Source organism: Oreochromis aureus, linkage group 11, assembly GCF_013358895.1.
Source record: "Oreochromis aureus strain Israel breed Guangdong linkage group 11, ZZ_aureus, whole genome shotgun sequence".
Classification (NCBI taxonomy): domain Eukaryota; kingdom Metazoa; phylum Chordata; class Actinopteri; order Cichliformes; family Cichlidae; genus Oreochromis; species Oreochromis aureus.
In genome coordinates, this window is record NC_052952.1 from 14,636,955 (window position 1) to 14,649,072 (window position 12,118).

A 12,118-nucleotide genomic window follows, 5' to 3' on the forward strand; every position below is an offset into this window, starting at 1 on the left:
TGTTACAGGAACAGTGCAGTCAGGCAAAGAAATGAAAGATAAAGTAAACAGAGTGGCTTCTTTTTCTTTTGGGAACACACAGCTCCTTCCTCTGTCAGTGTCCTCACTTTTCAGTCCATCAAGTGTTTTTTTCTTTTAGTTCATTCATTTATTTATTTATTTGGGGGTGGGGGGGATACTTACCCTTGCTGTTGCTGCAAGTCTGTCTTCAAAGGTGGCTCTGTCAGGGCGCCCCCTGGTGTCCCTCAGTGTGTACAGACCTTTCAGGATGCCAACCTGTGAGCATGGAAAGACGATTTCACATTCAGCTTATACAATCCCAAACTTTTAAGGCACAAAGTGTTGCGGGATGCAAGTTATGGTATAACATTTGATCATGTGGCAGCATTTTATTTAAAATGCTATTGAAATGAAGCGCCCCTCTAGACTACTGTGAATGCAAAAACAAAGATGCATTTGGAAAAATCAGTCAAGCGCTTTCTTCAGCACAGAGAAACCAATGCAGGTACACAGCAAGGGTCAAAGCACATAACGCATTCAGCCTTAATCACCCATCTGACCCTTTTGCACAACATGATTTCAGCGTATCCCCTCCGGCCATCTGTCTTGTGTGGGTTTTTCTGCAAAGGGTGGCCCAAAATCAAATAGCACACAGTTTATCTAACCTTATCCTGGGCTTTTCATTTCCAAGCCTTATAAACTCAATCGTATTGACCGCCTGGGAGAGTTAGAACTAACTAAGTGAAATCTACTCGGCGGCAATTGTGTGCAAGGCGCACGTTGTGTGAGTGTGTATGTATGTGTGTGCGGGGCTTGCTGATTCTATCTTCCTTCACTTTCATTCTCTCTATTCTCTGTCCCTGAGGTGCATCAGGGCTGAGACTGCCGAGTAAATTGTCCCAAATTGAGTTCCTTCTTGCCGGCAGATACAGGCCACATCCCGACCGTTTAGAGCGAGACGGGGAGGGAGAGAGAGAGAGAGAGAGAAAACAATCACAGCGCACATCACTCGCTTGAAAAATTTCTCTCTAATTTCTCTTCTTGCCTTTCTCTCCTATGCGCCCTCCCCGTCTCTTCTTCTTTTCCCCTCCTCTGCTGATTTCCCTGCTGCCTCTCTTTCTTCTCTGACTGCATTATTCTTACGCTTCTCCCTCTTTATATCACTCCCCGTGTGTCTTCTCTTGTCTTTGTCTGCTGCGATAGGTGTACATCAGTCTTTCCTTGCTCAGCGTGGCTTTTTCCTTCCCTTTGATGATTCAGTCCTCTCCTGCTTGTTCTCCTTCCTCTATCTTTCATTACCCTTTCTCCCTCGATCCCCGTTACCCTCCTTCATCTCCCGCTCTAACAATTTTTTCCCTCCCTCTCTGTGCTCTTTTCTCGCCTCAGTTTCCGTCTCTCCTTTTGCTCTCTCATCCCTCTCGCCACGGCTGGCCCCGTACCCGGTGACATAGTACCCATCAGCGCGCACTTCCTGCGTGGAGGAGTCTGGCTCTGACAATAATCACACACTAAGTTTATAACGCAGGCAGCCCAGCTGAGCTGAGCTGAATTGAGCACACGCGACTCCCCTGACGCCAGTACAGTCCATTTAACTTGGCAGGGGGCTGAAGGCTGGCTGCGGTGGGAATGAAGCATGAGGCAGAGATGGGGATGCCAGTGTGTTTTTGGGATGAGGGAACTTTGGGGGCTGGTGGGCTGGTGATGGAACAGTAACTGGTGATAGATATGGAAATGTAATGAGGGAGGACAGCTGAAGCTGAAACAGTTGCTGGAGGGGAAGAAGAGGGTGTGAGGTTTTGGACATTTGGGTTTGGGAAGAAAGTTGGGTGTTTTTTTTTTTGTTTTTTTAAAATATGTGCAAGTAACTCTCTCTGCATAGACTGATACTTCTTCCTTACTTTCCCTGCTCACTTTCAGCAAAATCCCGTCTGTCCCTTTGTGCAGCTTTACAGAGAAAAAGGAGGAACATTTTCAAGCATCACACAACACAGTCTCACAGAAGTTTGTGGAATACTCATGAAACTAAAAACTTCTTTTTTGGTTAGGCTTGAGACAGGATCATGGATTGGGTAAAATACAACTCCTACCACTTTTTTTCCTTTTTAACCTAGTTTTTTCCGGTTGCCTGGGTCACTCATTCCCACTGAGGAATCTCCGAGATGCATGTGGCACCGACATGAAATACACTTCCTGATGAACCCTAGTTTCATTGTTGTGCTGACTGCAACTAAAATAGAATAAAATAAAAATCAAGTCCATTTACATAAACCAATAAACTGCTTTTCCATGACTACTTCATTTTTTTTATGTAAATCTATAACCACGATCTCCAGCAAATAACTAACCCTGATGTTGGACCTCATTTAGTGGGGCAACAGCAGTTTGCAGTCCACAAAGTCCACAAACAGCATAAAATTCACTTTATGTTTTGTGATCTTCACAAAAGAAATAAAAAAAAAAAAACCATAGAGCATATATCACCTGTATATCTGGGCTTCCTTGTCATATTTCAGCATATTACACTAGACGTAAAATGCAAGGCATTAGAGCTAAATATTTCCTTGTAACACAGGTGCACCAACCCTTTAAAACAGCAGACAAAGCCTCATAAACACACAAAGACACTTGCTGCTTCAGTGAGTTACTGATGTATCACAAAATGTCAACTCTGGATATGAATCGTGTGCACACATCGCGCACGCAGACAAACTACAGCTGTACAAGAAAATTAGTGAGCAATTTCAAACCAACCAAAACAAACGCACACTTTTTGTGCCCTGCCAGAGCAAGTTCACAGCAAAACAATATGAGGCCAATCAGGGGACCGTTGGTATGGCTCTCCCTCTGCTAATGAAGGCACTTTGAAAAGGTAATCTAATTCACCAGCAGCAATTAAGGCTGGGAGCGCCTTGTCACTATCAATTATTCGCTCCTTCACTCATGTTCTCCAGTGCGGACGCTGAGCCTGCCTGACACACTGCACTGTCGGACAAATCAACCCCATCAGCCAGCAGTCACTGAGAACACTAATCATGAGAGCGTTCAAAGGCACACAAACACACACCCAGACACACAAAGAGATATGTGATACTGTAGGCGGTGCACAGTGAACTAAGTGAGCTTGGCATGATTTTGGATGTCCTTGCTGACTGGACACTGGACCCAACAGACTGATCCCTGAACATTAACTTTTATCAAACAGCAATAAATTGTTTGGCTGTATGTGTGTGTCGTCATCTAGTGATCTTTGGATCCTCTATGATCCTTTCATTCTTTTGGGGACTTCTTTGTGAGTGAGCCGTTTCCTTTGCTGCACTGCCGCACCAGATCTTAGGGTTCCCCCCACCTATCGAATCCACTTTAACCCCTCACTGTTTGCAAACTCGCTGGTTCCCACATACATAAAGGTTGAAACCCCCTCCACTACCACACACCCTATAGTGAGTTTAAAGTACTACATCACCAGCATATATGAAATCATCTTCATTGCTATGCTTTTATTATTCTGGTGCGCACAGCTGGCTGGCTGCTCCTCTATAAGCAGCTGTTCTTCGCAGCTAGGAGTGAAAGCAGAAGTAAGACTTTACATTGGTAACTTCCTTTAGTCCCTGAGATACGTCTTCTTATTTTAAGTCTTTCAAATGGGACTTTCACAGAGTCCAGCTGTACAGCAGTCACTTCCTTTTTCACCGCACATAGAGAATGAAAACCCTTCCAGTGTGCTTTCTTTTTTTTTCAGTCTCTCAAAATAAGACAGAGAGAAAACAACCGCAGGATCGAACAGTTCTTTCAGCTGCAGCACAAAACACCAACTTTAGCTTCGGTTGCAAGCACGCTTTGAGACTATAGGGAAACGGGTACCAACTAAAAGGTAAGTTGTGAGAAAATGTTGCTTTAGTGCAGTTTTAAGATTCCTGTTTTCACACTGGGATGTCTTTTTTCATAGATGGCACACGACAAAGCCTTGTTTTGTTTGACTTTGGTGTTGTCCGTGGTCTTGACCTCACCTCCGAAAACCCTCGACTCAATACAACAACTCCAGGACAGCGGGTTTGGTCAACCGCCTCCTCGCCATGGCCTTAAGCTGCTGGTGTGGTACGTTCAGAACTGCTTGGACAACAACATGAGGGCTCTGTGTGATCCCTACCGGGGAGAATATGGGTTTCACTTCTTTCAGAACAAAGGGCCAGTTCTTCCTGTGATAAAAGACAGACAGCAGTGGAGCTATTATACCATTGGAAACCTCCACTATCCTGGCGCAGAGAAGCTGCCGTATGAAGTGAGACGATACTACAACCGCAGCAATCCTAAAAGTAACATGGACAGAGTTTTGGTGAAATATAACAAGAACAACAAACGAATCGACAAGCTTTATGCATCCGCGCATTATGAGCCAAAAGAGACGTACAGGATTGGGCCCAATCTTCTTGCATCTCTTCGAAAGAAAATCGCCTTCGTTAGCACAGAAGTGTAGGAGACCGCTGATCCTAAATCAGTACAGTATGTCACAGCTTTTTGTGAATCTAAAAAATACAGGTGAAGTCACAATCTTTGCTTTTATGCTAATTTCTTTGAAATAAAGTAGCCACAAGTTTTCATTTTGAGGCTTCAGTGTAAACTATGAGCTTTTGTGTAACCTGCATCATATGCCATCATATAAAAGAAAATGTAATCAATAAAATGTGTTAAAATGTGGCTCCCAAAGTGGTTTTCCAACTTTTTTACATGGCATGCCCTACATCAACTAAAAACATTCATTCAACTTAGTGTCCATCCACATTTGTTCTTTTTGTAGTGTTATTAGCAGTTCTAAGGGTGTGGAATCACTGTCAAAGCCTCAACTGGGCAAATGCCACTGGTATGGGTAAAAAACAACTGATACAATGAGTTTATCTTCACTAATTCGATGGTATTTTGTTTCTCTTTTTTTGTACTGTCAGTTTAGATAATAAAATACTAAAGTCTCAGTCAGATTCTAACATTTTTTGAAAGAAACTAAAATCTAGCTGTGTAGAAAAAAGATTCAAACTTTTCACATTTTGACAATCATGCTGTAGGAGGCCTATCAACTGGAGCTTGTTTCAGAAAAAATAAGACATGCCTTCAAGAACGTGTTAACTAGTTACAAATATATATGTATTTGGTATCTTTTTAGTGGGAGGTAGTTAAGAGTGCCTGCTGACATAAATGTGTTAAACTGCTGATGAAAATTGGGGGTTGAAAATTCCTTTATTATATGATTAGAAAGACAGCGATCCATGACCAGACAAACCTGTTTAAATTCACGGAGGTTTTTCTAAAGCATTATGCTAAGATTGAATCTCTGACACTTGGATGCACAGCACCCTGACCTATCACCCTCTTCCCAGACTGAGAGCAGCTCTAACTAGTCCTTCAGACTGTAGACAGAGGTATAAGTTGACAGACAGCACTATTCAACAGGCTCTTCTCAGGGTCTCTATTGCTTAACTGAATCTCCCCAATGCATGACCTTATTCCAAAGGACTGATAGAGAGGGTATATGCATGACAGTGTTGCTGCTGTATAAAGCCTGTAAAGAAAAACTTAACTATGTTGCCACTGCAAATAAAAATCCTGGGTAGAGACAGATGTTCATGATAAATGACTATTAATTTAATGCTATCTCGAAAGTCCATTTTATCCAAGACTGTCCTGTGAAAATGTCTTTTTAAATTCATATTTACATATCAACCATTGCAAACTGATTAAACTTTGAATCTCATTTGTAATTTGTACATATGTAGGGTCTTTACAATATAAAGCACCTTCAGGCGTCTGTTGTGATTTGGCGCTATATAAATAAAACTGAATTGAACTGCGTTAAAGAAAAGCATGCTGTTGCACCTCTTGCAAAAAAGAATAAGAAACCACAGCCCTGATGAATGGGGAGAAGTAAATGAATATTTTCCCACATGAGGTAAAACGTGCTGAAAACCTCAGATGACATAATATATAAAAACCAAGGAGACCACACCTATGATTTTTAAAGAACCGCAAACCAATTCATATCAAGCGCTTTTGAATTTTTATTTAAAGTCATGTGTCAGATGAACCGTAGCATTATCTGACACACCTCCTCCTGTTGACCTAAAGCCTCTGGATCTTTGGCTCTCTATTCGCTGTGTACCTTTTGTACCAGAAAATCATAGAAGGTGTACATGCAATGCACTCATTGTATATATTTAATACAAGTTGTATAATTATGACAATACTGAAAACTGTAGATATCACGCTGGCCTACTTTATGACCCTGCAAAAAGTTCTCCACCACTAAAGTGTCAGAGTACATAATCCTGTCAGTCAGTCTTCAACATTTGGAGCCTGATCATCATCATAATCCGATTTGCCATCACTGGAATTGATCGTCACATTTTTGTGATGTCACAGCGTAGCAACTCAGGGAAAAAATGCACATGGGAAAAGTTTTCAGTCAGGGATTTGTGACATAAAGCCAAACCCTGCTGTTCAGTTTGTGGTTAACACTCTGTTTGCCATTAAAAACCATGATTTTGTCCTAAACTCAATCATAACTGCAACTGAAAGCTGACAATGACAAGAGCACGCACAAGTCCAATAATAATAATAACTGTTTTCACATGGGACACAAAGCCTTGTTTGTGAAAGTCCTGTGCTTGATCCTTTCATCCAGCACAGCCTCATCATTATGCAGACTTTGTCTCACTACATTGCTTCAGCACAGAGCAAGCTGAGCTTTAGTATTCTTTCCCGAGGTGCAAAGCTGTGACATCACGAGATTAATCAGTTACAGTGGTGGTCCTGGAGCAATATTAATACGATCTTGTGTGAACAGCATTAACTTGGCGATATCAGTGATTACTGGAAAAAACAAAAGGATCTGTTATACTGCCAAAAACATTAACATAAAGTATTGGCATTGTTTAGAGTTCCCAAGGGAATCTGACCTGCATGGTCAAAATGTAAACACCATAAAGAACGCACAGCTGCACAGCAAATTGCTAACAAGTACTAAAAAAATACTCAATAAACTCAAAATTGTATGTCTTGTATATCAAACAATTGTGATAAAGAGCAAAAATCTACAACTTTTCCTTGGATCAGGCTGCTGCGCCTGAGAAGAACAAGTGATGGGAAGCTCTAAGGATTACATTTTGGACACAATATATTTTGAACCAACAACAAAACTCTTTTGCAATTATGCAAGTTGGGAGTCAAACAAGAAGAAGAATAGATTATTCAATTAACTAAATGAATCATAATTGTCCCAGCTTTTTGTTTTGCTTTATTTTTGCTCATGAAAAACTGCAGTTGAGTTGGATATATAAACCTCCTGCACTTATTACTTCTGTCACTTGACCATATTCTTTTATATATATATATTTTAAATATATATTCTGATCCAAAAGGCCCCCAAATGATAATCTTTAGATTATAAAGTATTATTAATCAAGACAGAGAAAAATGTAAAGTCTGTATAAAACACTGACACTTGAAGTGCTCTCTAATCACACCCACTGAATAACTCTGTCACGCAGCTGCTGGATTCTCTTTCAGCTTTAATTAAACTCTCACTTTTGCACTGAAAACCAGTGAAAAGATTTCAACAGTTCAAAGTACTGATTTAAACAAAAGCAACTTTATAACATCACAAAAATGGACTCAGTATCAAACGAGCCTGTTGCTTTAAAAAAAGCACTACTTTTGTGGTACAAGCACAGTTGCTTATTATGTGAGGCGGAGGGGTTTTTTGTTATAGCCTTTCATTGTATTACTGAGTTACCGTAGTGCTACTGTCTCATATATCTCTTCATATCCGAGTTTATTTGATTTTTTGATTGATTCTTCTGCGTTAGAAATGCCTGTACTCGCTCCTCAAGTGTCAACTCAGATCAGCATACTGTGCTGCATATGATTGAAAGGCTCCAGCCTTAAAATCAAAACAACATTTGAAAGCAACAAGCAGATTTAAAGCGCTGTGAAACAAAATACCAAAGCTCAAAAGCTGCAGGTACTGTAATACTTGCTCTGTCTTTTGTTCTTTGAAAGCTGTTTTTAATATTATTTTTTTAATAAAAGCCAAACTCTTTTTTTATTGTTTACTTGAGGAGTTGAAATGATCTATTAATTTATTTTCTTTAATAACCTTTATTGAAGTCAAATCGGTCCATGAAAAGCTGTGTTTTTATGACTGATGCAATTAAAGTAGACATAAGTGACAATGATGCCCATCACAAGTTAGTCACTCACTAATGTGCTCTGGACTTCCTGCTGAATTGACCTGATGGCTAGCTAACACAAGCTAAAAGCTAAAGGTTTGCCAAGCTTAAAGCTGACCAGATTTCATAAGTAGGCTAAGCATAAAAATAACAGATATATCATATAACTGCTACATATGTTGAGCAAATAACTGTTATATTTCTAATGGACTAAAATGTAACAAGCAATTGCAATATTTTTAAGATGTAAATATTTCAGAATCAGAGCAAAAAAGCACTAACTGACTCTAAGGGTTATAGTTGTTTGTTTTGTTTTTTTAGCTGCTTTATGCCATAATTAGCAGAAGTGGACAAGCAGTTGGAGAACTCTTGTTTGTACCAGTCAAAAGTCCAAGATAAACTACAAGCAAACAGAGAAGAATTGCTTCAATAAAATAAATTTGGAAAAGGCAACGACAACAAGGTTATTTTAGCTGCTCACTTTAGGTGTTGCAGCAGATCATCTGCCACCATCTCACCCTATCCTTAGCACTCTCTTCTGTCACACCAGCCCTCTGCATGTCCTCCTTCACTACATCCACTACATCTTCCCTGAGGTCTTCCTCTTTTCCTCATGTGGCAGCTCCATCTTAAAGATTCTGTCTCCAGTATATCCACTGTCCCTCCTTTCCACATATCCAAAATCTCCGCCACGCCTCTGTAACTTTGCACGACCTGAGCAGTCTGATGTACTAACTTATAATCGAATCCATTCTGGTCTCTCCCAATGAAAATCTTAGCCTCTTCAGCTCAGCATGCTGTTTTTTGTCTTTTGTTTTCTATTTTAAAGGCTTACAGTGTGAGTTACAACTACAGACAGAGGACGAGCATGTCAGTCAGTCATCCAGGTCATGGTACTCTTAAGAGATCCAAGAAACTTCTTCAGTTCTACAACCAAAAGGTGGAGAGTCCTTGGTATCATAAGATGCATGAGATGACCTCAATAGGTCACATGATTAGGTGGCACACACTCACAGAGTGGTTTCACACAAAATCTCTGGTGGTAATCTCCCACGCCATGTGGTGACACACATGATTAATAGTGGATCAACAACCACCTCCTCCCTGGGACAACCCCAACCAGGGCTTAAATACCTGGGACTCTCCACCTTTTGGTTTTGAAACTGAAGAAGCTTCTTGGATGAGAGGTGAAATGTCTTCAAACAACTTAAAGCAATCCAGTTTCCTTCGGTCAAGCTTTTAAGAAAACTCACGTATGCTCCCCTGCCCAAACAAGACAAAGAAGAGGTTAGCTACTAAACGTGGTGGTCTACACGAAAACTTCCAAATGAAACTGGTGAGACTAAACACACTCACAGAAAAACACAAAACTAGGCACACGAATGCCTGATTTATATCATGGGGTGGTCAGAAAGCAGACTCCAAATCAATGCTAATATAGAATATTGGAAAAAAAAAATTTTTAAAAACCACTTACATTTATTTTTAAGCTGCTTTTGCAGCATTTGGGACATATGTTTAACAGCCTTTGGGCTTTGAGGCTTTGTAGCACCAGGAAGCAGCAGGGTAATAACAGCTTGCATTTTACACTTGTAAAGCCTGAGCGTATTTTTACGCCTCAAGTTCAATTTGGGCATATTGCACAAGTAACTACAGGAACTAGGCGCTCGGCTCCGACCGCTCGGCTAATGTGGCTCAGACTCTACATTGTGTGTATGCACAGCGTGAGAAACACAGAGACTCACACTGCAGCGGCCCCTACCACATACAGAGTCAGCTATTATAATTACTGTAATTACCTCAATATTACAAGTTCACACTCATTTACAGGTCACTGTAACTAAAAATACATCATGGCTACTACGAGTCCAAGAAAGAGACAGAATACATGTCCACCCAAAAACATATCCTGTCATAACTCTGGTGTATAACAGAGTTTCTGGTTGCAGAACAGTGCAGTCAGACTTCTCAGTGCTGAAGCATCCACAGGATCTGCGTGGCTCACTGCTGCTGGCAGCCTCCAGCAGACAAACAGAGAAACAGAAATGGAGGGAGGGATGGGGGGGGGCATGAAGGATAAACAAAAACAAACACAGACATCAAGAGCCACTGAAGCAGTGTGTGAGAGCCACGTGAGGCAGTCCACCCTATGGAGAAAACAGCAGCTGGTGTGTACACTAACAGCCCTACAGGGGCTGTGGCCTCCACAGCCTCAACTATGGAAAAGCAGAAAAAGGAGAGATGGGAGGGTGATGGAAGGGGGATGCTAGGGGCTAAATGGGGTGAGCAGTTAAGCCTTGTTGGTTACAGTATTGGCAGCAAACGAAATGATAGAAACGAGTGGAGGGGGGTGGAGGGATTTTTACTGTCCATCTTAAAAAGGAAATATATTGGGACTGATGAGTTTTTAAATGATAACGCATCTAGGAGTTACCACAGGGTTTTATATAGTATAAGGTTGAAAGAAAATCCCTTTATCTCCACCTCCTAGGTGGTTACAATTATGACTGTATTTTGCTGGTTATAGGCTCCAATTTAACAGCAATTTAATAAAAAGTGACACCAAGTTCACTGCTAATGTTTCAATATGTAATGAGTGTTAAAAAGAAGGTTAAACAGTCCAAAAAAAGAGGCTTTTTTGATCATTGCAAAGATTGTAAATGTGAGGCATATATTCTGATGACCTAAAAAAAAAAAAAAGCAGAAAGTGCTTCAACAATAATGTACTTTGTGAAAATTTGAACTCGTGCACTTGAGTCCTCTGTCCTATTGCGCAGGTCTAAACGGGGTTCTTCTGCTGTCTCAGGTTCTCATTTTTACTAAAAGGCAAAAATCGCAAAAACAGCACCAGACGATGTTCTCCACAGCAGCGGTAAGTGAAAAGCATGTCCTGAAAGTTCATCTGCAAAGCATATAAAAAAAACAAGTGCTTCATAAAATCTGCTCTGCTTTCATTTATTTATTTATTCAGCTTTTTATGGATAAAGACAAAACAAGTACCTCAAAGTAAAATCGAACGGTAAAGCTTCAAAACATGCAATTTTATCAACGTTTCTGAATTCATATCACCTACAAGAGCATTGTGTGTGTGAGGGTGTTTGTGGGCTTCTGGCACGCCCCACTCCCCGCTCTCGTCCACCACCGTCCTTTATCTTCTTTATCTCTCTGTATTTCCCTCTCTCTCTCTCCATTTCAATATTGAAGAGAGTTTTATTAAGGGCTAGACTCGGATGTGCCGAGGCGCTCTTAGTAATTTTCCTACAAAGTGCTTTAATCCATCACACGGCCAACATGTGGCCTTTGCAGCCATACATCATCTAAGCCCACAGAGAGAGAGCGACAGAGAGAGAGAGAGAGAGAGAGAGAGAGAGCAAGTGAGGAGCTGGTAACATAATTTCAGCCCCCTCCTTCTTCAACTTCTTCTTCTTCTGCTTCTTCTTCTTCTTCTCTGCGCTCGTCTCCCTCCAGAGTTTCCCAGCTGGGATGGAAAGTACATCTTCTCCACATATTCCTCAAACAAGTCCTCTCTCCATTTACAAATCAGAGTGAGGTATGTGTAAAGATGGAGCAAGGGGAGGGGCTGGGTGGTAAGCAAGGGGAGAGAGAGAGAGAGAGAGAGAGAGAGAGAGGATGAGAGAGAGAGAGAAAATGAAAGAGATGGAGATAGGCAAGAGTGAATGAGTGAGTGAACGAGTGTGTGAGGCTGAGAGAGAGAAAGAGAGAGATAAGGAAAATGGAGAAAAGCTTACTGGAATGAATGAAATTGGGGGACAAAAGCGGGTGATAGGCAGTCAGTGTGTGTGTGTGTGTGTGTGTGTGCTCTGTATGAACAAGGTGTGCGCTCTGTACTTGGATGAGGAAATAGAAATAGGCGGAGAAGGAGTGGAGATGAGTGGTGGGGT

The 12,118-nt window shown here is 41.1% G+C and overlaps 2 protein-coding genes across 4 annotated transcripts in view; one reads left to right on the top strand and one right to left on the bottom strand.

Annotated features, from left to right (window-relative positions):
* The window catches only part of LOC116320619 (furin-like protease kpc-1), a 200,068-nt gene that overhangs the window by 178,475 nt on the left and 9,475 nt on the right, over window positions 1-12,118 (bottom strand). For all 3 annotated transcript variants that reach the window (XM_039619940.1, XM_039619938.1, XM_039619939.1), the window contains exon 3: window positions 184-276. In XM_039619940.1, the coding sequence (XP_039475874.1) occupies window positions 184-276 (93 nt within the window). The remainder of the gene's footprint in view (window positions 1-183; window positions 277-12,118) is intronic.
* On the top strand, window positions 3,666-4,695 carry si:ch211-198c19.1 (uncharacterized protein LOC100151013 homolog). The gene is made up of 2 exons (XM_039619941.1): window positions 3,666-3,871; window positions 3,947-4,695. Exon 2 carries the CDS (start codon window positions 3,947-3,949, stop codon window positions 4,472-4,474), a length of 528 nt encoding a protein of 175 aa, XP_039475875.1. The 5' UTR covers window positions 3,666-3,871; the 3' UTR covers window positions 4,475-4,695.

Bases quoted from the DNA above. Each gene is read 5' to 3' on its own strand.
- si:ch211-198c19.1 (XM_039619941.1), top strand. From the start codon at position 3,947: ATGGCACACGACAAAGCCTTGTTTTGTTTGACTTTGGTGTTGTCCGTG.